Raw genomic sequence first — 26,216 nt, 5'->3', positions numbered from 1 at the left:
ATCAGCTCTCTCTGAAGGCAGCTGCCCCAAAAAGCAGAATCTAAAACATCAGAGGGCTGCTCAGAAATCTCACCTGAACCCAAACCCTCGGCAGTGAAGGTGCAGAGTTCTAACCACTGGACCGTCAAGGAATTCCCGGTAAATGGTGTTTTTTTGAATGGGGAATACATAAAGCCTGTTCCATCCTTTACAAACTCCTCAACCAAGGTGAACCAAGCAGGACTTGAATCCCGGATGGTTTGAACATATTTTATTGCTGTTCTTTTGTTACAGAAGTAATACATATCTATTATAGAACATTTAGAAGATATACATTTTTAAAAGGTTACCTGTTCTTTCCCTCATCTAAATATTACCTCTGATCCTGAAGGTTTCTACATGTTTATTGGTCCTTTGTGTTTCTGCTGGTACAAATTCTCTTTTCCTGTCTTGTGCTCATTTTTCTGCTAGGATATTCAGTTTTCTCTCTACTAAGTTATAAGAGCTCTTTTATATTAGGATATTCATCACTGATCTGTTCCATATTTTACACAATTTGCTGAAGTTTAACTGGCAATGGAGGTGAAGGATCTGGACCCTATGGGAATAGAGGAAGGTACAGCTCAGGAAATGTCCACAGAGGTGGACCCTGGGGAGCATGGGGGAATTAAAACCTGGGGGAAAGTAGGGAAAAAAGACATCAAAAAGGAAAAACCAAGAACAAAGACTCAAGTCAGAGAAGGGCAACAAAAAGAGACCAAAGGCTGTGCAAGACGGTTTCTTTCCTTTTTTTTAATTTAAAAAAAATTAATTTTATTTATTTATTGGCTGTGTCGGGTCTTTGTTACTGCACACAGGCTTTCTCTCGTTGCAGAGAGCAGAGGCTACTCTTCGTCGCAGTGTACATGCTTCTCTTTGTGGTGGCTTCCCTTGTTGCGGAGCACAGGCTCTAGGTGCACGGGCTTCAGTAGTTGTGGCACATGGGCTCAGTAGTTGTGGCACACGGGCTTAGTTGCTCTGCAGCATGTGGGATCTTCCCAGACCAGGGATCGAACACATGTCCCCCGCACTGGCGGGCGGATTCTTAAACACTGTGCCAACACCACCACCACCGGATAAGTCCCAAGACGGTTTCTAAATGGATAGCCTGTCCCAAAGGACTGGGTGGGGTTCCTTTAGATTCAGCTAAATGTGATCAACTTTCCAACTTCCTCATTACTGCATGGAGAGGAGCCAAGACCACCAGGAATGATTGCAGACGTAGGGGAGAGAGACCCTAAGACCCTAGGTAAAGCAGCAAAGTCTATTAAGTTCCTCTTCCAAACAGACACACTTAAGGCTCTCTACATCCCCCTGACACTGTCAGAGGCTTCCTCCTTTATTTCAGACCCCTTAATGCTACCTCGGGAATGTCCCACCTGGAAGGCCTCCAAGCTTCCTGTAAACTCAATCCACACTGTCATGGAACCACTTGGTCCCTGTTTTAAAAAACAAAACAACAAGAACGTCTTGTTAAGTTTCAACTATCTTTAGACAATCCTGTCTACTGAATTCTGTCCTGGGCCCTCCCTGGATCTGTTTGAATCTAAGCTTCTCAGAATCACTGATGTGACACTTGGAAGGAAAGTGACTGTTTACAAAGGAGAGTTTACAGTCCTCCCTGTGTACCACGCAGAGACCAGAGCTCAGCAGGCTACCTTGTTTTTACCTGCTCCCTTCTTGCTCTGTACCTAGCCCTTCCAATTTCTGCTTTTGTAAGCAGATAAGTTCAAGTGTCCCCCAAGAAAGAGAACCAGGCATGTCTTTCTTGACATAAGAGAAGCCATTTTTGGCCTAAGACATTTTATGATCTAAGCCTGGCCAATGCTTGCCCTTGAATGGGTCTCAGTAGTAATGATCTGAAGGGAACAAAAGGACAAACTATTGTTACCAAGAAAGAAAAGTAACAACAGCAAAGATAATAAACCAGTTGTAAACTCCCAGTTCTGTTTCATGGTAAAGATTAGCGTGAAGCGCTTTCTTGAGTTATTTTACAGAATTTAACCCTACCCTCCTCGGGGGGTGCTCAACAACCATATCAACTGGAACCTAAGGGATGATGATGTTGACTTTTCCTGACCACTGTGGCTTCAATCGGCTGAAGCTTGGACTCTGTCGACTTTTGTCCTGATTCTATGCTGACGCCTCACTCACCTCAAGCCCCTTCCTGAGCATGCATGTTCCCTTAGCTTAGAACTTCCCCAATTTTGCAGTTCAGGGAGACACTGCTTTGGGAAAGATCCCCAGTGTTCTCCTTATTTGCTGCAAGTAGTAAATCCTTCCTTCTCTTGATCTCTGGCTTGGTTGTGTCTTTTGGCTCGACACTCACCAAGAGGCAAACCCAGTTTTTGGATAACACTCTGAACTCAGACTGAATGGCATAGCTCTCCCTTTCCAGGCAAGCAAATACATTCAGCTTTCTCTTAGACGGGCAGTTAGTGATCTTCCTTTCTTATACTTAACACCCCATAGTTTAGTTAAGTTTAAGTGATTATCTGGTTAAAGTAATTAATACCAAGGTATGAATGACAGGTAGGCTTTCATTTTCTCAGGAGTATTGGCATGTCAAAGGTTTTACCAACACATATTGATTTATTAATATATAATTGGTAGACCTGGGTTTATTTTGGGGGGGGAGGGGCAGGAAAGGGGACAAGCAGGAAGGGAAACTCCATATCTGTCAAATGGGCAGAAAGGAGTAGAGTCCCTCCCGCACCTACTCTCCCCCTTTCCCTGCAAAATACAGGTGAATCCCCTGCCTGGCATCGCCACCCCCATCACAGCAGTCCTTATCTGACCATACATTGTGATCACATCTGCTACAAACCAAAGCAGAGATGGGGTTTTTCTCAGTTTTGTCTTACCAGCATTACAAACACACACACACACACACACACACACACACACACACACACACAGTCATAAATATTTGTTAAATGAACAAACATGCTACAGTATGCATATGTTATGATCCTTGGCTCACTAAAGTGAATCATTAATATCTTTATATGTGAAAGCGAGTTTGAAGTGTACATGTGATCTCTCTCCCCCTCAACTTTAAGGATGAGGCATATGCCCTCCACCCTGCCAGGAAACTACAGAATTCTCCTCTTGAGAAGTTAACCTGCTCTGGAGAAAAGTCATCAGGATAATGACATTTGGGAGTGCCTTATATAAAAGCCCTGCTGCCCCTCTGTTGACAAGCCCACCCAAGCCACCTAGAGGTGCCTCACGCTTAACTATGAACAGCTCACAACACCAAACGTGTGGAAAAGCCTCTGCCATGACAGATAACACACACAGGATAATGCAAACACAAAAGAAAACGAAGGGGAAAAAATCTATACTTAATATGTTCAAAGAGATAAAAAAGAATAATGAGAAAGAACTCTTGGAGACTGAAACCACCAACACAGCCTTTAAAAAAAAAAAAAAAATAGAAGCACCAAAAGAGCTGAAAGATAAAAATCCAGAAAGTGACGGTGGGGGCAGGACTTCAGTGAAGGACACAAATGCTAAATGATGAAAGTTGCAGACAGAAACTACAGAGAAAATAGATAGGATCTAATTCCTCAAGAAATGAGACAAGAATTGAAAAACATAATAATTCTGACGGAAAGTGCATCACCGAATTTAGAAAGACCCGTGACAGGGCCATAATCATGAAATTTCAGGACACTGGGGTTAAAAAGAGGATCCTAAAAGTTTCGGAGAAAGAAACACAGGTCGTATAGAAAGGAACAGTGTAGTAGGGAATAATCTAAGTGGCTTTAACACAGAGATACAGAAAATGGAGCAGTGTAATCAAAATAGAAATTTACTCCCAGCTCCAGCCATAGCTCAGAGGTAGAGCCCAGGGCTGGAAGGGTAGCTTAGGAATCCACAGTCCAGCTTCTAGTTCTGAGTTTAGGGGGCAAACCTAGGTCCCTCCATCATGTCTGCATCCCTCCTCGGGGAAGAGGGAGAAGTGAAAGGACTTTGGACACTGATTCCTTCCAGGTTACAATCTGGAAGTGGAAAGCAGGATTTCAACTCAGTCTACTGGCCAGAACTCAAGTCACGTGTCCAGAGAGCACTGCAAGGAAGGCTAGGAAATGTGATCTCCAGCGAAGCTAGAAGTCAGGCATTTTCTTACTAAAGGAAAAAAGAAGAATGGATCCTGGAGGACACACAGAACTGAACTGTATTATTTCACACATCACTGGATACTAGTGGCCAATGAATAACGTCTCCATAATTTGAAAGAAAATGATCTTTACCCAACGATGTCCTACTAGTCCAATATCAAGGTGAGGTCAGAACAAAGCCATTAAAGACGTAGAAACAGAATTTTTAAGAAGTTCTTGATTGATATGCTCTACTTAACTAAGGAGTAATCCAAGAAGAAGGACATGGGATCCAAGAAGCAGGCTTAGAGAGCAAATAGGTCAGGATGGTGTAAGAGACAGAAGACAGGGCTTCCCTGGTGGCACAGTGGTTAAGAGTCCACCTGCCAGTGCAGGGGACACAGGTTCGAGCCCTGGTCCGGGAATATCCTATATACCACGGAGCAGCTAGGCCCGTGCGTCACAGCTACTGAAGCCTGCGCGCCTAGAGCCCGTGCTCCACGGCAAGAGAGGCCACCGCAATGCGAAGCCCACGCTCCACAACGAAGAGTAGCCCCCTCTCGCCACAACTAGAGAAAGCCCGCGTGCAGCCATGAAGACCAAAAAAAAAGAGACAGAAGACAGTGGGAAGGAAATCACCAGGTAAAGATAGGATCAATAAAATAGTCAATACATTTGATCATTTGGGGAAAACTACTGACAGGAATATACTTGATCCAATGGAGCAAATGATAAAACTTTAAGGATTGGTAGAAAAAAAAATGTGAGCAAAAAACCAAGGCAATTATTAAGTCCAAGGGGGAGAAAGAATACACGAGAGGAAATCTTATAATGCACTTCTCAGTGCTATAGCTAAATATGTTTACATGTCATAAGAAGGCAAACTAATTACTGAATCGACCCCAAACTGTGATGCAATTACAGAGCAGAGAGGCTGTTGGGGAGGAAATAGGTGCATGTGGAGTGGTGGAGGTGGGGTGGGCACCAGTGTTAATGAAGTAACTCCCCGTCTACTATTACAGGATATTTGAATTATACAAATCAAGAAGTAGCAGAAAACTTTATTCATAATAAGAGTGTAAAAATAATAGTGTAAAAATAAAGCGAGAATATTTTCACCCATCAAACTGGTGAAATCCCACAAGTTTGGTAATACACTCCCTCCCTTGGCAAGGCTCTGGGAAGAATGTAAACTGGCCTATTTTCTGTGGACAGCAATTTGACCATACCTATCAAAATTACAAATGTGTGTACTCTTTGAACCAGCAATGCCGCTTATGGGAATTGATCCTAGACATATATTCACATGTGTGCAAAATAACATCTGAATATTCACTGCATCCTTTTTGTAAAGGAAACATTGGGGAAAATGCAAATGTCCATCTCCTTTTAAAAAAATAAATAAATAAAGATGCTCTATTTGCTCAAATGGAGCAAACAGGGCATGATTAAATGTGTTCTTTGCTGAAAAAAGGCAAGGTGCAGAGCGGTGTGTCTATGAGGTGACCATCAATGTGGTCCACCAGTACATCCAGCTCTCTGAGTCCTGGGCACAGAATATGTTTGCACTTCCCTGACTCCTTTAAACAGTCAGATCCACGTGACATGCTCTGCTCAATGAACGGGAGCAGAAGTGACACATGTCACCTCTGGGAGGAAGCCTTTAGGGGCCTAAGAACAATTTGTTATATTCCCTGCCTCTTGCCATCACAAGCATAACACTCCAGATGGCAGAGATTCAGCTGGTTTGCAACCTTGTATGAGGAAAACGTGAAACCACCATGGGAGGACACAGAGCATGAATAAGAAAGAAGCCGCTAAGGTGCCTGGATGGTTTGTCACTGCAACACATTCTACTTCACCCTGATTGATGAGGGGTACTATGCCACCTTTTGTGTGAAAAAAAGAAAAGGAAATATATAATGTTATTTTCTTGTATATAGGTACATATAGAAAACTAACAGTGGTGACCTGAGGAAAGTGGATTGGGTGGGAAGTAGACTGATGGGAAATAGAAGGAGAGAGACTCTTTACTGTATTTCTTTCTACATGTCTTATTTTAGGACCACATGAACATATTACTTACTGCAAAGCTTTACTTTAAAAAGAAACAGTAGCATAAGAACACTGTTTAGAAATATGGAAGTAAATATCAGACGAAAGACCAAAAGTAGTTGAAAGTGGTTATTTCCAGGGAGTGGAATCTAGGGAGGTGGATTGTCACTTTCCACTTAGTAGCATTTAGTACAATACACAATTTAAAACTATGTGTATGTATTACTTTGGTTTTTAAAAATTAAGAGAAAAAAACCCATGGAGAGTGACAGTGATATTATGAGGGCTAAGCTGTACCCAACTCTGTCTTGCATGGAGAACTGACCTAAGAATAGAAAAATTTTAATTCCTCCAAAGTGCCAATCTTTTACAAATTTAATCACATCTCTTATGCTGGCAGGTCATTTACATAAAACTACAACCAATCTTGAATACAGCTGGACATGAATGTAACACAGGCATGGTATCTGATTTCATGGTCTGGAAAAGAGGAAAACTAGAAAAGCAACAGATGTTTTGCTTTTGCCAAGAAAGGCAACTTCTGCCTCAAAACACTCCCATCCACGCAGCGACCCAAGTCAGAAATCTGCAAGTCATCCTTAACTTCCTCCCCCCCTCACCCCTTCAAATGCAACCAGAGTGATCGTTTATAAGACAAATATGACCACATCACTTATCCGCCTAAATGCTTCAATATTCCCCCTCTGCCTTCAAAATAAAATCCCAACCCCTACAAGAGAACTCTCCATGACCTGGTCCCTGTCCACCTGTCTGCCTCATCTGTCTTTACCTCTTGCTCTATCCTCTAAGTGACTGAACTTTCAGTTCTCAAAGGAACCAAGAGCTAGGTTTCTTTTGCCTCCAAGCCTTCACATGTGCTATTCTCTCTGCCTCAGTCTTCTCCCATTTAATTACTACTCATCCTTCAGTTCAGACATCCTTCTTCCAGAAAGTCTTACCTGGTGCTCTGGGCACAGTGGGTACCACTCCCATCTGTTCCCAGAGTCCCCTGTTTCCTATCAGAGCAACATCAGGTTGGACTCTATGGAAGATATTGTTTCTTTATCTGATCTCCTTTCCAGACTAACCTTTGCCTCTTTTCTTCAACATTGTATCCTCAGCTCCCAGCATATGGTAGGAGTTCAGTGTTGAATAAGCACACAAATAAGACTCAAATCTAGAACCAAGACCAGGTTAACATTTGATTTTTAATCAGGTGGAAACTGAATAAGTATCTCTGACTCTCTCTGGTAGGGTACAGTGCTGAGTCTGATAATTTCATCTTTAAAACTCCCAAGTTCTCTAAGTCATCCAAGGTGGCTGGTACACCAGATGTAATGAATAATAATACCCAGTGCTTGGCTAAGAGCTGGCTCCTAAATAAAGGTAGGTTATAGGACTTCCCTGGTGGCGCAGTGGTTAAGAATCCGCCTGCCAATTCAGGGGACATGGGTTCAATCCCTGGTCTGGGAAGATCCCATATGCCGTGGAGCAACTAAGCCCATGCACCACAACTACTGAACCTGCGCTCTAGAGCCCTCAAGCCACAACTACTGAGCCTGCGTGCCACAACTACTGAGCCCATGTGCCACAACTACTGAGCCCATGAGCCACACCTGCTAAAGCTCGCACACCTAGAGACCAAGCTCCGCAACAAGAGAAGCCACCACAATGAGAAGCCTGTGCACCGCAACAAAGAGCAGCCCCCGCTCGCCGCAACTAGAGAAAGCCCGCGCACAGCAACAAAGACCCAACGCAGCCAAAAATAAAATAAAATAAATAAATTTATATATTTAAAAAAAGGTAGGTTATAGTAGTATGATCTTTAAAACAAGCAACAAAACCTTACACCACCCCAGTCTAAGGGGCTGGTGAAAAGGTACATTTGGTGGATACAACCTGGTGAACAACCCTTTTGATAATTTAATACTTTGGTATGAACAGATTATAATTGACACTGGCTACTGTTGTGTCTGGAACTCTATTTGGTTTTTTCAAGCAGCGAAATCTGCCTTTCATCTATTCTGTCTCTTTTCCCCAAGGAAGTGAGATAAAAGCCCATATACATTTCCAGAATGAGACACTGTTTTCTTTGGCCAAAAATCTGTACTTTCTAATTAGACTGTCAATACCAATACTGAAGATGGGCAATTTCAGTTGATGCCTGTTGTACCAAGAACAAATGTTACCACTGGGGGCTGTAGGGTGTGTAATTAGGAAGCAGAACAGTGATGCATGTACTGCGGGACAGAGTAGATAAAATGTTTCTCGAGGGCGACCCAAGTTTACATCTTCCCTGGAATTAGAGGAATGAATTTAACCAATACCAGCCTGTGAAAACATCTTCAGTGCCACAGAAAAATAAGGAAAAGAAAGACTTTGTGGGGAGAGTTTTCTCAAGAGCTTAATTTATTCTTTACATCCTTCATTTTGCGTTTTAATTATGTGCATAGTTTTTGGCATTGACTGGCATTTGCAATATGAAATAATGTTAAGTGGGGACGCAGGCAACAGAATAATGTGTCCCTAAGAGAAACTGGTAACAATGTCTCCTCAAGGGAGGGAACTGGGGACTGGAAAAGGGAGGGAGAGAGAATTTCACTGTATACCCTTTCCATCCTTTTGGATTTTGAATCCTGTGAATGCAGCAGTTATTCACTAAATTAATTAATTAATCAAATTAAAATAAATAAGATGAATCAAAATAAATGCGAATAGTATATGGCAAATGGTTTATATCCTTACTTGGAAAAAAAAATGATGATTCTCTGTCAGACTTCCAGACAAGTAAAAATGTGTTTAATTTATAAATTCCTGGGAGCTATTTCAAAATATTTTTTCGACAAACCAATGTTAACTAAATGCCTTCTCGAGCCAGCTAAAGAAGGCATGTGTGTCCCATCACGGGTAATGTCGATGTTGCCCAATTGGTTAAGGTGGTGTCGGTCAGTCTTCTCTACTGTTAAGTTTTCTATCCCCTGTAAGCAATTTGTGTGGAAACTTTGACACTCCGTAAATATCCTGTCCCTCATCAAACTTCTACCACTATTTTGGCACCCACTGACGACTGTGGAGCACCGTTCTTCCCTCTGTGTTTACTAGTTGGCATGCTACTGTAAGCAGGAGCCCTCCCTTCTGCTAGATTGTTTACGTATTTCTTTCTTTCTTTCTTTCTTTTTTTTGCGGTACGCAGGCCTCTCAGTGTTGTGGCCTCTCCCATTGCGGAGCACAGGCTCCGACGCGTAGGCTCAGCGGCCATGGCTCACGGGCACAGCCGCTCCGCGGCATGTGGGATCTTCCCGGACCGGGGCACGAATCTGTGTCCCCTGCATCGGCGGGCGGACTCTCAACCACTGCGCCACCAGGGAAGCCCTGTTTACGTATTTCTTTAAATCACCATAGACCCATGAATTTTTAGTTCATTCAAAGGGTTTAAGCCCATTACTATCATTATTTATTTATTTTTAGTTATTTATTATTTATTTACTTATTAGTTTTTTAAGTTGAAGTACATTGATTTACAACATTGTGTTAGTTTCAGTTGTAGAGAAAACTGATTCCGTTATACATGTATATGTATATTCTTCTTCAGATTCTTTTCCATTAAAGGTTATTACAAGATATTGAATACAGTTCCCTGTGCTATACTGTAAATTCTTGTTATTTACCATTATTTACTTTAATGCTTGTGTGGACACAGATTTTGCAATTCTCCCCTCTCTCATATTTGTTCACTATTCACTATTCTACAGCTCTTTCTGTTCCTTAAACACGGAGGCTATTTCCTGCCTCAGGGCCTTTGCACTGGCTATTCCCCCTCCCTGGAGTGCTGGCTCCTTTGATTCACTCAGGTGTCCCTGCTCAGAGTCCTTCTCTGATCATCTCATCTAATTTAAGGCTAATCCCTCTCTCCCTCTCCTACTTTCCCTCTCATTCTCCTCTTCTGTGTTTTCAACCTCTTCCTCTCTACTGGTTCCTTCCTAGGAATATTTCAACATGTTCTAGCCTTTCCCGCATAATTTAAAGGGGAAAAAAAGCCCTATGAATTCTTCCCTTCCCCCTGCGGTTTCGCCGTCCCTCCCCACACATCCCTAGCCCTCATCTTCTGCTGACAGCCAAACTTCTAGAAAGCAGAGTCTACACTCTCTCAAGCGCTATTTCTTTGCTTTCCATTTATGCCTCCACCCACCAAAATCTCTACCCAGAACTGAAACTGAAGTCTTCTCACCGGGCCCACCACCAACAAGGGCAGTGGTTAGCCCATACCAGACCTTTCCAGTGTGGACTGGAAAAAGGTATCCCTTCCTTAAGATACTTGCTTCCCTCTGTCAGAAAACGGTCCTCTCAAGCACACCAATCTGCAATGTCCACAATGTGCATGGCACCCACTGGCCTTGTGCAGTGTGCTACCTGCACGACCATACTTTGCTGGCAGCCTTCTTTCTGCTAGCTTGAAAGATGCACTCTGGTCTCATCTTGTCTGACCACTCTCAAACTCCCCTGTGACCACCCCTCCTTCTGGAAATGTGGTCTTCCTTTGCAACCATAACACCACACTCTGCATTCCTGCTGCTCCTTTCTCATCCTCTCAGGCTCTTAAGTGTTAAGTCCATTTCAGAGTCCTGTCCTGGTTTGTCTTCCTTTGATGCTTGACCGATGTCTCTGTGAGTGATGTCAATCACTTTCACTCAACATTTATTGAGTGTCTACTCTGTGCCTGGCAGGGTCCTAGGCACTGACCCCTTGGGATTTCCAAGTACGTGCTGATGATCTGCAAATGTATCTCTAACTGCCTCCCTGAAATCTGCACATGGAATCCAAATGGACTCCTGAGACTTAACTTCTCCAGAACTGAGCTCATCACCCTTCTCTCCAGATCAATTCCTCTTCCTGTTTTAGCAAATGATACTCATTCAGTTGCCCAAGCCTGAAAGCTTGAGTCATCCTAGACTCCTTCCTCTCTCTGCCCCCAAGAAAGTAGTAGGTCTTATTTTTCTACTTCCTAGATATGTCTCAGTTTCACCCACGTCTCCCCATCGCCATCACCACCACACCAGCCTCTGTCCTATCTAAGCCAGTATCACCCCTCATGTAGAATAAACACTGCATCACAGATGTAGAAAACAAACTTATGGTTACCAAGTGGGGGAAGAGGGGAGAGGGATAAATTCGGAGATTGGGATTGACATATATACGCTACTATATATAAAACAGATAACTAGGGAATATCCTGGTAGTCCGGTGATTAGGACTTGATGCTTTCACTGCTGAGGGCCCGGATTCAATCCCTGGTCGGGGAACTAAGATCCTGCACGCCGCATGGTGTGGCCAATAGATAAATAAATAAATAAAATAGATAACTGATAAGGACCTATTGTACAGCACCGGGAACTCTACTCAGTACTCTGTAATGACCTATATGGGAAAAGAATCTAAAAAGGAGTGTGTATATATGTATAACTGAATCACTTTCCTGCACACCTGAAACTAACACAACACTGTAAATCAACTATACTCCAATAAAAATTAATTTAAAAAAAAAAAGAATAAACACTGCAGCAGGCTCCCACCTGGCCTCTGCCTCCTGGCCCTGACGATGTCAAGCTCCTCCTTTAAACCCTACAATGGCTTCTTCTGCCCTCAGGATTTTTTTTTTTTTTTTTTGCGGTACGCGGGCCCCTCACCGCTGTGGCCTCTCCCGTTGCGGAGCACAGGCTCCAGACGCGCAGGCTCAGCGGCCATGGCTCATGGGCCCAGCTGCTCCGCGGCATGTGGGATCCTCCCGGACCGGGGCACGAACCCGTGTCCCCTGCATCGGCAGGCGGACTCTCAACCACTGCGCCACCAGGGAAGCCCTGCCCTCAGGATTTAAGTTCTAATTCTTTGATATCCTTTATAAGGCCAATCATGATCAGGCAGTTCCTCTACCTCCCTACCTTCATTTCTCTCCATTTACCCTGCGCCTCATACTCTTTCCCTTATTCCTTCTCCCTTCCAACCATACTGAGCTCCTTTTAGTTCCTGAGCATGTCATCTGTCTCTGAATCTTAGCTGATACTCTTCCCTCTGCCTGGAAGAGCTCCTTTGTGTGTCGACCCGCCGCCAGCCCTTCACCTTGCCAACAGCACCTTTTTCTTCAGGCTTCAACAAAGATCTTACTTTATTTAAGAAGCCTTCCGTGAGCCCCCAAATCTGGGACAGAGGCTTTTTTTCTGGGCTGCCATAGTAAATTACACTGTAGGGTAATTACCTGTCAACTGGCCCTGTATCTCCCGCTAAATGTAAGTATGTAAGAGGGGAGGGACCTTGCCTCTCATTTCATACTTCATCCCTGGGACCTAGCACCGCAACTGGCACACAGCAGGTGCTCAGTAAATACACACTGAATGAATGAGTAGTCAGATGAGTGTAAGACACAGAATCCCCAATTCCTGGCTCTGCCTCCCCATGGGAACTTTGGGAAGTCTTTTTTAGTCTTGCTGTATCTCTTGTCCTCACTTATAGTATGAAAATACACTACAGATTGTGGCAGTTTTAAAACCTGGCCCCCAACTTCTCTGACATTGTCTTACTGAGAGGTGAGGCCTATGTCCCCTCCCCTAGAATTTGGCCTCTCTGATTTCTTGACCAAAAGATCACATGACAGAAGTGATACTGTGATTAATTTAGGGGTTCAAGTCTTAAGAAACTGGCAACTTTCATTTCCTTTCCCTTGAGATGTTTGCTGGTAGGATGCAGGCACAAGGGGAAGCAGCTTTCGGGGAGGCCCACCCACGTGGAGAACACTCAGGCCTGCAGCCCACCAGCCAGCTGTGGGCACCGACTTGCCAGCGTGCGAATGAGCCAGCTTGGAAGTGGATCCTCCAGCCCCCTTTGACCGTGCACCCCATGTGGAGAGCCCCCCCCCCTCTGATTCTGCAGCTAAAGAAATGAATGTGGTTGCTTGGAGATCTAACTTTGGGATGCTTTGTTAAACAACAAGAAATAACCAGGCGGATGCTGAGACCTGCAAGTGGAGTGTTGCTGCCACCTGACATGCAGCATTGGCTTTGGGACCGGGTAGCAGGCAGGAGTCGAAAGGCCCTGGGAGGGTGTTAGGGACAGGGTAGGAGGCTGGTGGTGAGGGCTTAAGGGAACGAAGGAAAATGTTAGCTGGAGCCAAGAGAGTAAAGGAGACTCCAGTTATATAGGAAAGTTTGGAATAGTGTTGCTGTGCCTCCTGTAATGCAGAAAATCAGAAATGTGCGGCATGAACTCAATGACCTGGCTAAGGAGATTGCTAGGCTGAGTTTCTAAAGGGCTGCCTGGCTTCTCCTAGCTGCCTGGTGAGTTTTTACCAAGATACATGCATACCCCAGTTATGTTGTCAGGTGCTGTCTCCACGCACCGAATCGTATACACCCTGGGACTTCTCCAGGTCCCTCAAGAGTTCACACGTCCAATGAGATGGGCTAACTTGTCGTCCTCCAAGTTGTTTAACCCTCTTCTGGGTGACCCACAGGAGGCCAACCTCGGCAGCCCTGCTATCTTAGCTGACCAGGAGGGGGACTGGCAGAGGACCAGCCATCTCAGCACTGGATTGTCTCACTCCTCTGTCCTGGAGCTTCTCCCCTCCCCCACGACCTGCATTAAATCAATACACAAAAATGTTTATAATATATGTAAAAATGTAAAGCATAACCAACCTTCCTCTCCACTAGAACCACAATCCTGTATTTTGTGTTTCCTTCCCTTCTTTTCCCTTACAGGTATACTATGTATGTATATATGCCTGTTGATACATGTAATTTTGCATGATCTTTGTAGCCAGTCTAGAAAATAAATGACTACTCACTATGTCCATCCTGGCACAATATGTCATGCATCTCCGCTGATTGATAAATCCTGTATGATGTTGTGCAGAATGGGTCCACAGAACATCCAAGCAGTTCATTTTCATGCAGGTGCAGTTGCAGCATTGCGGAATGGGAGCGTCCATATAAAGAATAAATCTTTTAGGCAAAGGCTAAAAGTGAGCCGATCAGTTGGTGTGAATCTTGGCAAAGTATGTTGACTCCTCAAGTACATGAGTTCATTACTTAATTAGACAAACCTGTTCGGTAACACAAATGGCAAGGGGAAAAAAATGAATAAAGCTTGGATAGCCCATCCTTCACATCATTCCCGCTTTGGTATCTTTCCTGGCAAATAACTGAGAGCTAACCACCAGTGAGGAGTGGAGGGCATGCTCTGTCTCACTCATTCTAAGTAGTTCCTTGCCTAAGTATCATAAATAACAGAGATAAGTTTTTCATACAATGTAGAAGTGAAAACAAAAATAACAGTTAATCCTCTGGGCATCAAACTAATAAGCCTAGTATTTTTCTAGGTACTAGAGTATTTGTTTCCTCAGCCAGTCTCCACTGATATTTTAGTTCTCTGGTTCTCAATCTCGAGTCCTTTTGCAATCACCCCTTGAACTTTAAAAAATTTGAAGGTTTTGTATCCCATTCCGGGAGATTCTGATGCAATTGGTCTGGGGTGCCGACTGGGCGTGGGGACTTTGAAAAGCTCCGGAGACTCAGAGCTGCAGCGGAGTTTCAGAAACCCTGGTTCACACCGCTTTGTCCTCCTCTTCAGGGTCCGGCGTGGCGCCTGGTGGAAAGTGATGCTCAGAATGTATACACAACGTCCCGTTTCTCAGGAAGGAGGGAAGTGTGGTCTCAGAACCGCAAACCTCCTGGTGTCCTGGGGCGAAGACCATGAGGAGGCCAGTCCTGCCAAGCCAGTGGGTGACGGCGACGCCGCCCGTGTCCAGGTCTCCCCCTCCCTAGAGCGCAGGTACTGTCCGGCCAAGTCCCGAAGGCCTCAGAAGATACACGGACACCGCGAAGTTCGGCGGTGCCAGGTGGTTTCTTGTTTCCACAGGGAGGCGGAAGCTGAAGAGGATGGGGTGGCCACTTCGAGCTCTGGACCAAGCCTGGTTGACTTTAGAGTCAATCCAGGCTCCTCTCTCGGCTCCAAATTGCAGCCCCGGCAGCTCTTCCCGAGAGGGTCGGGGTGGGGGGCACCTGGACCAGCCGGGTCAGAACTGCTCCGCGGGGAGGCTAGTGCAGCCCCCGGCGCCCGGAGCGCGCGTCAGGTCGCAACCACCCGGGGAAGCAAGGGGCGCGGCGGGAGCGTCGATCCAGGGGGCGCGGACTACAAGTCCCGGCAGGCCTCGGGCAGGGCTGGGCGGTGCCGGAGCGGGGCCAGGGGCCAGCCGGGCCCGGGCGTGCGCGGTGGTTCTCGGGAGTGGCGGGGCGGGTCCTCCCGACTGTCAGCTGTAGCCCTGTGCGCTCGGGCGGGGGTGGTAGCGGCCATTGGCCGAGAGGCGGGAGGGGCGGGCTGCTGCGAGCCTCAGCTGGTTCAGGCCGAGCGGGAGGAGGCGGAGGCGGAGCGGGCGGCCGGCCAGGGAGGCGCGCGCCGGTCTGCTGCGTTCCGGCCTGGCCATGGCAGCGGCGCCCCTGAAAGTGTGCATCGTGGGCTCGGGGAACTGGTGAGCGGCGGCGGGCCGGCGGCGCGGGCTCCGCCTGCGGGAAGCCCCTCTGCCGGACGTCCGAGGGCGGACGTCCCCGCCACGGCGTGGGCACCGGGCACCGCGCGTGGGGAGGCGGGGCGGGCGGCCTCGCGGCCGGGCTGGGCACCGCGCGTCTGGGGAGGCCGCGCTGAGGCACTGGGCGGGGAGGCCCTGGGCCCGTGTGCTCGCGGGGGCGGCGCGGAGAGAGGGGCGGCGCACCGGCGGGCACCTGTCTGCGCTCGCGGCGCTTCGCGGCGGGCGCACGGAGGCCACCTGCTTGCCATGCCCGGGGGATTTGCGCAACATCCTCAGGGCGTTCTTCATTTCTCCTGGGCACATCGCCTGGGTCGAGGAGTTGGAGGAGGCTCGAGCGTTCTTGCTGGGGTTTCCGAATCGAGGAAACCGAGGCAGAGGGGACTGAAGGGCGCCTGCTATCCAGGTCGAGGGCGGGGCCGGCTCTGCCCTTCCAAGTGCGGGTCCCGCTCCGGCTTCTGCGAAGTCTAGTATCTTAATAAAGTATCGGGAAGAAAATCCAAGTTCCCACAGGCCAGGCTCCCCCAGTAGCTCAGGGACTTTGGGAATTCTCCTTTGGGGGGATGTTTGCGCAGCTTTGCTTCTCCGATAGGCTTTATTTGACTTTAGCGTTTATAAAACACTTTGTGCCAGGCGTTCTTGTAAGCGCTTTAAATGTCAGCTCTTTTAGTTACCTTTCTGAAACTTACACAGTGGGATTATTTGGTGTGTTTGGGTTACTGTAGAGGAAAAGTGGACTGGGGGAGAGGAGGCAGAATATGGTATAGCATCTGATATTTTCAGTCTTTTTTCCACAGCTGCGCCCTATTTTTCCCACATCCGAGGGACTAGTATAGAATAGTTCAGAGTGATGTCCTTAAAGTCCTTGTGTTTTTTGGTGGCCGGACACTAACCACTGTTCAGGCTTCTAGGAGTCCTGCAGCAATTGGTACTAGTTACTTGGTCTCCATCTTTAAGACTTGGCCCAGAAAGTACTTCTTGCAGGAAACCTTATCTGATTCTCCACTTTTCCATCCCAGCAAGGTGAGGGCCCTCTCCCTGTGCCTCTGTTGCTGACATCTGTCATTGCAACGTGGTGATTTATTTGATTATCTGTTTCCACTCCTCCCCTCCCAGCTCTTGAGAACAGCATCTACCTTAGTGCTGGGCATATGCAAAGTAAATACTAAGTGAATGTCTAAAAACTAACTTTTTAATGTAAAAATGTAATTGTATATGATTTGGCAATAATTCACATTGTTTAAAAGATACCAAAAACCCCACAAAAAACACAGTGAAACATCTCCCATCGACACTTGTCTCCCAAGGTATCTCCTGGAAGAAAACCACTGTTATCAGTTTCTTCTGTTCTTTCTGGAAGAATTCTATCAGATGCAAGCGAATGTTACATATATTCTTTTATCTCTCTGCCCTGCAAATACTAGGATATTATGCACTTTTCTGTAAACTTTTTTTTTCAACCAACAACAGAATGTTCTGTCCCACATGTAATGGAGTTGGTACCCGCCCACTGCAGAGCTTCGTATGGACTTTCAGCTGGACTTTGCCAGTTCTGATCCCAAGGTCACCTGAGTGAAATGTCAGCTGCCTTGTGGGCCGTGAGACTGAAAAAGCGCCCATTCAGCGCGTGTTCTTTAACATTAGTTTCCTCTTCTGTAAGAGGCCACAGAACCACAGATGACAGCATCTTTTCCTCCTTTGCAAGGTGCAGGAGAAGTGGCATGGCTGGGCTACGCCAGATATGGGCCTGAAACAAGAGTTGTGAAGTGACCCTCCTGCGGCCCTGCCCCTCCGTTCCCCCTCCCCCCGCTGGCCCCATGCCCCCGGCTTCCCGCAGCTTCTCTCTGATGTACTTGACTTTTTCTTGGCTCACTCCAGCCCAAGGAAATGGAGTAGAACTTGGCTAGTGACACTGGAGCAGAGCAATTGAGAAATGTGCCGATGGTCTGGGCTGGCTGCCGGTTCTGTTAATGATGGGATCAGACTGGAACAGTCATTGGCTTCCTTGTCGCTGCCCTGGGTGCAGAGCCATGCTAGTCCTAGAGAGAGGCTCACGACCTCCCCAGAGAGATTCAGGAACTTAGGGACAGAAAAGGACACAGAGAGGCTGCCCAGGGGCCCACTGAGTGTTCAGCTCTGGTCTGACTGTCTGCTCCATGCAGATATGGTGGTTTTTCCAGGGATAGGAACACAAGTGGACACCATCTCTTCCTTCAGGTCACAGATAGATAAGGATTTGGAAGATAAATTCAAAAGAAGTACAAAGTAGAATGAAATATCTGTCACAAGATTAGACGTTTTAGATTGTTTTTTTGGTTTCTGTTTTGAATTTTTTTTTTTTTTTTTCTCACGTGGCATGCAAGGTCTTAGTTCCCCAATCAGGGACTGAACCCATGTCCCCTGCAGTGGAAGCACGGAATCTTAACCACTGGACCGCCAAGGAAGTCCAAGAGTAGATGTTTTAAATAGTGTTTTTAGTAATGTTTCTTAAAATGTGGTCCAAAGACAACTTGCATCAGAATTAGCACTGAAGCTAGACTTGCTGAATCATATTACCTGAGGGTGGAACAGATTTTTCCCTAAGAGATTTTAGCCTTCTGCTGATTTTAAAACAGGTTACCAAAAGACAGACCCTTCCAGATGCTCAGGAATAGGAAATTACTTAAGCAGTGTTTACATTTGGGACTTTTTTTTTGGGGGGGGGGACTTTTTTTAAAAAGAAATTTATTTGCTGTGTTGGGTCTTTGTTGCTGCGCCAGGGCTTTGGTTGCAGAGAGCGGGGGCTACTCTTTGTTGCGGTGCATGGGCTTCTCGTGGTGGCTTCTCTTGTTGTGGAGCACGGGTTCTAGGCACGCGGGCTTCAGTAGTTGTGGCGCACAGGCTTAGTTGCTCCGTGGCATGTGGGATCATCCCGAACCAGGGATCTTACCCATGTCCCCTGCATTGGCAGGCGGATTCTTAACCACTGCGCCACCAGGGGAGTCCCTACATTTGGGACTTTGAAGCAGCTCAGAATGCTTATGGAAATAATGATGTTACATCTATAGCTAAAAGGTGGCTCTAAAGCTCACATTGGTGCGTCCTCCAATGTAAATAATCATCAGTTGCTATGCAGATACCTGAAGACTGAGGGGCCTGTCCCGCCCTCCCTCACCTCTTTTCCTCTAGATGGTGGGAGAGAGGAGGCCAAGGGGGCCTCTTGCATCCAGCTGAGCCCTGTTGTGCTGCCCCCTGTGAGGATGCAGGGAGGTGCTTCCTAAGCGGCATGGCTTTTCTTGGTCCTGGTGACTCACAATAGTAACAGAAAGGAAAAAACAAGCTTCTTAGGTTCCTCCAAAGATGAAACAAAGTTCCTTCACCAGAATCTTGGGAAGGGCACCCAGACACAGTGCAAGATGCAGCTCTAGAACTAAAACCTCAGGGTTGTATTTGCAGTCTAAGTCCAGAAACACCCCACACCTCCTTGGGAGGCCGGGTCAGGCAGCGGTGGAAGGAGGCACTCGGGATTCCTACCCCCTGGGTTTCTGGCCCCATCAAGTTCTAGGTCCTTGAGCAAACTGCTTCTCTCCAAGAATCATTGCTCCTGACATGGGTACCTGCTGTCTAGGATCATGGTGAGGATGAAATGAGATGATCTGAGAGAGTGCAAAGTGACTAGCACCCAGCAGTTGTCAGCTAATGAAAAAATGCTGTTAGTTCCATCATCCTTGACCAGAGCCATCACAAAACAGACCTTTTCAAGGTCAGTGGTTAATAAGGTGGAGTTGAAACCCAGATCTTTCTAACTCCAATGTCCGTGTTTCTATAAATTCTTATCATTTTTAATGGGAAGCATACTTTTACCTGAGAACAAATCCCATCATCACAAAAATATTGAGTAGCTTACCCTCCCCAAAATGTCTAGTATAACAATATTCCACTTAAGAAAAATCAAATTGAAATGAGGTCTTAAAAATCATCCTGGAGAGACTTCCCTGGCAGTCCAGTGTGTAGGACTCTGTGCTTTCACTGCTTGCGGCACAGGTTCGATCCCTGGTTGGGAAACTAAGATCCTGCGTGCCTTGCAGTGTGGCCAAAAAAAAACAATCATCCTGTTCAGTTTCCCTCCAAAGGAGGCATCCCATTTCTTGTAGACATGACATGATCATAGTTTACTGTTTTTAAGGCACCTGATCTTAAAATTAATCTAGTAAATTAATTATTAGAAAAGTCTTATATTTGAGAGGAGAATCTGTCACCTCCAGCTTCTACCCATTAGTCTGTGAGCAGTGCTGAGGCGAGCCTACTCTTTTTTTTTTTTTTTTTTTTTCTGGCTGCGTTGGGTCTTTGTTGCTGTGGGGGGGCTTTCTCCAGTTGCGGCAAGTGGGGACCACTCTTTGCTGCGCTGGCAGGCCTCTCATTGCGGTGGCTTCTCTTGTTGCGGAGCACAGGCTCCAGGCACGTGGGCTTCAGTAGCTGTGGCTTGCGGGCTCTAGAGTGCAGGCTCAGTAGTTGTGGCGCATGGGCTCAGTCCCTCCATGGCATGTGGGATCTTCCCAGACCAGGGCTCGAACCCGTGTCCCCTGCGTTGGCAGGTGGATTCTTAACCACTGCACCACCAGAGGAGGCCAAGCCCACTCTTTTCTAAAACATGTCCCATTGGATAGAAGAGTCACATGTCCCCTAAATCTTCCCTGTGGCAGGCCAAGTAGTATCTCCAAGCCTCTCAATCCTTGCTGGTGGGAAGTTGTGTCTGGGGTCGTCAACCATCCAGGTCTTTCTCCTTCCCCTCATCCCTAACTCCCAGGCTTGATGATGTCAGGAACTAAGCCAGAAGTCCCCCGACTCTTTTAAGGTTATTCTAGTGGCACTTTGCCATCATTCTACTTTGGGGCTCAGTTCCTTCCACAGTTGGGTGCTAGGAACTTCATTGATTATCTGTTGCTGCCCCAATATCTCCCCTGAAACTTAATGGCTTCAAACAGCAATCATTGATTAGCTCCTGATTCTGGGGGTCAGCAATTTGGGCTAAGCAGGGAGAGTCTTCTGCTGGTCTCACCTGGGCTCACTCATAAGGCAGCGGTCAGGTGTTTAGTGGACTGGGGCTCTTGGTCCTCGATGCCCCCTTTCACAGTGGGCAGGCTTTGGCCAGGCTAATGGGGGCGACCGGCCACGTGTCTATCTTTCTGCAGCAGGCAAGCTTGGGCTTCTCCATGTCGTGGCTGGATTTTAACTTCAAGAGAGAGTTCATGTAAATTCCTCACATAAGTGGAATCATACAGTAATTGTCCTTTTTGTAACTGGCTTATTTCACTTAGTATAATGTCCTCAAGGTTCACTTCTTTTTGTAGCATGTGCCAAAATTTCTTTCCTTTTTAAGGCTGAATGATAGTCCACGGTATGAATATACCAGCTTTTGTTTATTTGTTCAGTCCATCAGTGGACACTTGGGTTGCTTCCACCTTTTGGCTGTTGTGAATAATTCTGCTATGAACATTGGTGTACAAATATCCCTTTAAGATTCTGCTTTCAAATCTTTTGGGTATATGCCCAGAAGGGGAATTGCTGGATCATATGGTAATTCTATTTTTAGGTTTCTGAGGAACCACTGTATTGTTTTCCATAGGAGTTACACCATTTTATATTCCCACCAGCAGAGCACAAGGGTTCCAATTTCTGCACATTCTAACACTTGTTTTTCTTTTGTTTTAATATAGTAGCCACGCTAACAGGTGTGAGGTGGTATGTATTTTGTTAATTGCATGTGATGCATATGATCATATGGCATATACAATTTTGCATCCTGTTTTTTGTTAAATGTAGCATTCTATTTGAGGCTTTTCCTCTGCAGTTTGGATTTTGATAGACAGAAAGACTTTTTTCATCTGCTTCTCCCCCTCCTTTTTTTCTCTATGTGACGTTGTTCACATTGATCTTTTTTCCTCTGTGGTTGCTATCTTTGATTTTTAACTTCTAAAGCTTCCCTATCCAGAGATCAAATAAACATTCACCAAGTTGAATCTATTTTTAAAATACTTTATTTTTCACATTTGCATCTAATACTCTGGCATTTGATTGTACTTTAAAAGCCCTTTAACTGCAAAGAATTACACAAAATGTTAACAGTGGTTCTCCCTGGGTGGTAAGATGATAATTTTTTTTGGTCTTTCATGTATTGCTTTTATGAATAAGAAAGTAGATGTTATTTAAACCAAAACTGATCACCCTCTTCCCTTGGATCCACACGTAGGATGAGCTCTGGGCACGGGATGGGGAGAATCTAGCTGAACCCTTGTTTGTTCTCCCTAGAGAGTTTCCTCCTTGGTAAAAGAGGGATGGTCTGTGGCGTCCTTTCTGTGCCAGTAAGCTTCTGCACCCCATGCAGTTCTGGGAATTGTCAACCTGACTTGATAGGCATCCTGTTCCTTGGCTGATTAAAATGTCACATCTTTTTAGAGAGGAAGAGGTGAGTGAATGCCAAGGGGTTGGGGGAAGGGGGGTGTTGCCAGTGGAGGTTAGGACCTCCAGCAGGTGAGTGTCTGTCCAGCTGGGACCCAAGGAGGGAGAGCAGAGTGGTGAAGACATGGCCTGGGCTGCGGATCTCTCCTCTTCCACTGACCACCAATGTGATCCCGGGAGTTCAGTGTCTTCACTTGAAAAATGGGGATCGTGATAGCCCCTGTCTCAGAGGGTTGCTAAGGCTTAAAACAGATAATGTGGGTAAAGCATTGAAAACAGTACTCCGGTGGTAATCAGATTGCGATACCTAAATGTATCAGATGAAGGGGTTATACCCCTTCAGTTTATACAATGTTATTTGTCAATTACATGTCAATCAAAAAACAAAAAGCAAACAAACAGTGCCTGACACCTGGTAGTCAGCAAACCCCTACCCTCTGCCTCTTGCCCCATCCTTCCCTCTCCCCTTCTTCTGCTCCTTTCTCAGCCTCCTCTCCCTGTCTCCTGTCGCTGCTCATAACCTCTCCCCTCCCCCTTCCTCCACCTCCCACCAGGTGTGGACTCTGGGTAAAAGCAGAGGACAGTCTCCATGCCCCGACTGTTCCTGCACCTTTGCTCCACAGGCCCTTCCCTCTGGCTCGAATTCTCCCCCACCCCAACCTTAGACTTACCAGCTTTATCCCCTGTGTCCTCTGTGCCCGGCACAGTGTCTGCATGGCATAGGTGCTTAATGTGTATTCTCAACAAAATGATTCTACTCTACCCCTCAGCAAACAGGAATTAGTAGAAAGTGTGGGCTCTGGAAACAGATCTGGGCCAGAACTGCTGGCTCTACATGGACAGCGTGAGCGGATGACTTATTCATTCTCTCTGAGCCTCTACTTCTTCATCTGTAAAGTGGGGATAACGTGGCTGCTGGAAAGATGAAATGAGCTCTTGTGTCAAATACCCAGTGTATACCCAGCTGGCACTGGGTCGTGATTTCCCACCCTAAGTCCCTTTTAAATTTTGTTGGCATAATATTGCTGAGGTTGCAAACTAGTCTGTATTTTGAGGCCCAAGACTTGTTGATAAGTAATTCATGATTCCATGGGAAATGTGATATTATACCCCGGAGTAAAGACCCAGGACTGGCCATCAGCCGTCCTGAGTCCCCCTCCCAGTTCTGCCACTACCTGGTTGAGTAACCCAAGGTCAGAGTGACCGAGCCTCCTGTGTCGTGTCTTAATCTGCCAGGTGGAGGTTTAGATGGAATTAAACCTTCTTTAAACTGCCCTGGTCGCTTTTGTTTTGCTTATTCACTTAGACTTTCTTTAAAAGTTGACTTTAAAAGAAAACTTTATATCACCACTCCAAAGACCGGAAGTAGAAGGTAACAGCAGCCACCAATAGAATGGAAACAAAACAGTATTATAAAACCCTTGCCAGATACTGGTCCCCTGCCAAGGCTCTGAGTGGAGGCCGCCTCGTACTTTGGGAAGAAGGGAAATTCACACAGGCTGGGGAGCTGGGAAACACCGCAACACTCACATGAGACATTCGGCGCTCTCTCAGGGAGGCCAGGAGAGTTGAAAAGGGCACACATGCATCATTGTCACTTGGTGCTGTGTGTGTGTGGGGGGGGGCAAGCGCTCAGCCATTGGGGCTACCTCTGGCCCCCACTCCTCACTTGGGGGAAAACCGGACTCATCGCAGACCTGGCCTTTAGTGGATGGACGAGCTGGCAGGTGGAGCAATGGCTGCTTGTGCCCTTGACCCAGCCGTGTTAACGATCTGTGCCTGACCAGGCTGGAACAGTTACAGGACAGCCCCTGAAACAAGGAGTCGCCACCACCGTGGCCATGGGACCCCAGCCCCGACCATGGCTGAGCCACACACAAACTGCCTCCATGGACTGGACTGGACGCAGTATTTTTATTTTATTTTAGACTCAGTTCTAATATATCTGTGCATGTTTTTAGACTGGTCCTCTGTAGGCCAGGCATCTTTTTAGGACAGGGTTTTCACTTATATGTGGATTTTATGTAGTTGCCTTCAAACACACGGGTTCTTCCAAAACACACTCCCTTTGCTATTTGATCCTGTTCCTTACACGTATGTGACAAACACATTTAGTACCATTTCAGAGCCACAAAGGAGTTTTGGGTATGGATTATACTTAAAAACAAAAAACAACTTTATTCAGGTGTAATTGAAACACAGAAAACTCAGACATACTTAATATTTGATGGGTTTGGAGATAGGGATACACCCATGAAACCATCACCACAATCAAGGTAATAAACATCCATCATCTCCAAGAGTTTCCTCCTGCCCCCATCTCCCCATTTTTGGTGGTAAGAGTATTCAGTACTATGTTAGCTATGGGCTTGTCGTATAGAATATATAGCCTTTATTACGTTGAGGTGAATTATATACTTTTGAGGTTTTATAAACAACACAGAAAAGGTGGACAGCAAAGAAAATACTTGGTTCAAATGGAGATAGTACTGAAAGAGATTAAAGCAGAACAAATTAAAGTGTTTTCATTTCTGATATCCCAAAAAATATATTATTGTATAAGTTATATAGAAAGAACAAGACTAGGCCTTATAGGCATTAGAATCTTTTTGTTCATCTCCCTGGATTCTTTTTATTTTTTTTTTATTTTTGGCTGAGTTGGGTCTTCGTTGCTGCGTGGGGGCTTTCTCTAGTTGCGGTGAGCAGGGGCTACTCTTCGTTGTGGTGCACGGGCTTCTCATTGCAGTGGCTTCTCTTGTTGCAGAACATGGGCTCTAGGCACGCGGGCTCCACTAGTTGTGGCTCACGGGCTCTAGAGCACAGGCTCAATAGTTGTGGTGCACGGGATTAGTTGCTCCGCGGCATGTGGGATCTTCCTGGACCAGGGCTCAAACCCGTATCCCCTGCATTAGCAGGAGGATTCTTAACCACTGTGCCACCAGAGAAGTCCCTCCCTGGATTCATTCTTGAATTGAATTTCATGCTTCTTCCCGTTGTCCATCTCCTCCCTTCCCTCCCCTCCCCCATCCATGAGTGGCAGATCCAATAGCTTGGCCCAGAATTACCTGGAGTTACCTCAGTGTTGCTGAGTCTGATGCATCCCTTAGTTACCGCTGCAAAACAGCCCACCCTCTGCCAACTCGGTGCTGAAAATAACAAGCACATGTTGTTGCTTGTGCATCTCTGGATCAGCTGGTTAGTTCTTGGCTTAGCCCGGCTCCCTCACGTGTCTGTGATTAGCTGAGTGTTGGCTGGAAGCTCTGCTTTGCCTGCTTTTCCCATCCCTGATGCATGAAGCCCTTTTTGCTTCTCTGCAGAGGTATGGTCTTCCTCAGCACCGTTCCCATGTCTTCTCCCTGGACCCCAGCCAGGTCTGTCCACCGTGGTTCCCTCAGCTGAACGCTGGGCAGGCGAGCCTTCCCGTGGATTACCTGGGTTGCATCTGAGTCCTTTATGTTAAAAGTCCCTCGCAGTTTACCCTTCTAATCACGCGTCCCTCATTCCCTTTCACCTCTTATCACGCACAGGATTGTGAATTCCTTTTACCTTGTTCATCTCTCAAGTGGATGGGAAGCTTTTGAGAGCTGTGCCTTTTATATCACCAGCATCTAGCCCAAGGCATTATGGGCAAAAATAATTGGTGATAATGCCAAGTCTCCCAGGTAATTCTATTGTGCAGCCAAAGATAAACATAAGGATAACTGTCTCCAATCTGTTCTTCTGCATCAGCTTGGTCCCACCCCCTTTCTGTCATCACCCCTTACTCCATTTCACAAATTGTCTGAATCGTTAGGAAAAATCATTAGAAAAAATAATGAATGCCCTGACACGTGAATTCTCAACGTGCTCCTTACCACTCTTTCCTTTGCTCCTCACACCAGGAAAGTTATCTAAGAAACTATTTCTCTGTTCAGATTCCTGTAAAAGAACTTGATTGGTTCAGCCAGGATTAGGTACCACCCACGGCCCAATCAGTGTGCACTCAACACACCTGTGAGATGGGCACAGGTGCCCGCTGACCATGATCA

General features: G+C 46.3%; 2 protein-coding genes across 9 annotated transcripts in view; one reads left to right on the top strand and one right to left on the bottom strand.

Moving 5' to 3' along the window:
* OSBPL10 (oxysterol binding protein like 10) overlaps window positions 1–14,654 on the bottom strand; it is a 373,396-nt gene extending 358,742 nt beyond the window's left edge. Inside the window, exon 1 of the mRNA XM_032647860.1 lies at window positions 14,014–14,654. Within this exon, the coding sequence (XP_032503751.1) occupies window positions 14,014–14,137 (124 nt within the window). The 5' untranslated portion in view covers window positions 14,138–14,654. The remainder of the gene's footprint in view (window positions 1–14,013) is intronic.
* Window positions 14,655–14,706: 52 nt separating this feature from the next.
* Window positions 14,707–26,216, top strand: part of GPD1L (glycerol-3-phosphate dehydrogenase 1 like) — a 57,364-nt gene continuing 45,854 nt past the window's right edge. For 2 of the 8 annotated variants that reach the window (XM_032647873.1, XM_032647872.1), the window contains exons 1-2: window positions 15,587–15,696; window positions 22,039–22,195. Coding sequence is in view for 5 of the 8 variants with exons in the window: in XM_032647867.1 (XP_032503758.1) it covers window positions 14,827–14,999 (173 nt within the window). In the remaining 3 variants the exon portion in view is untranslated. Of the gene's footprint in view, window positions 15,000–15,506; window positions 15,697–22,038; window positions 22,196–26,216 lie in introns of those variants that run through there. The other 6 variants (XM_032647866.1, XM_032647870.1, XM_032647874.1 and 3 more) reach the window with 5 other exon arrangements.

The sequence above is a fragment of the Phocoena sinus genome, chromosome 11, assembly GCF_008692025.1.
Source record: "Phocoena sinus isolate mPhoSin1 chromosome 11, mPhoSin1.pri, whole genome shotgun sequence".
NCBI lineage: Eukaryota > Metazoa > Chordata > Mammalia > Artiodactyla > Phocoenidae > Phocoena > Phocoena sinus.
The sequence above is the reverse complement of the archived record's forward strand: the minus strand, read 5'-3'. Positions and strand labels throughout refer to the sequence as shown.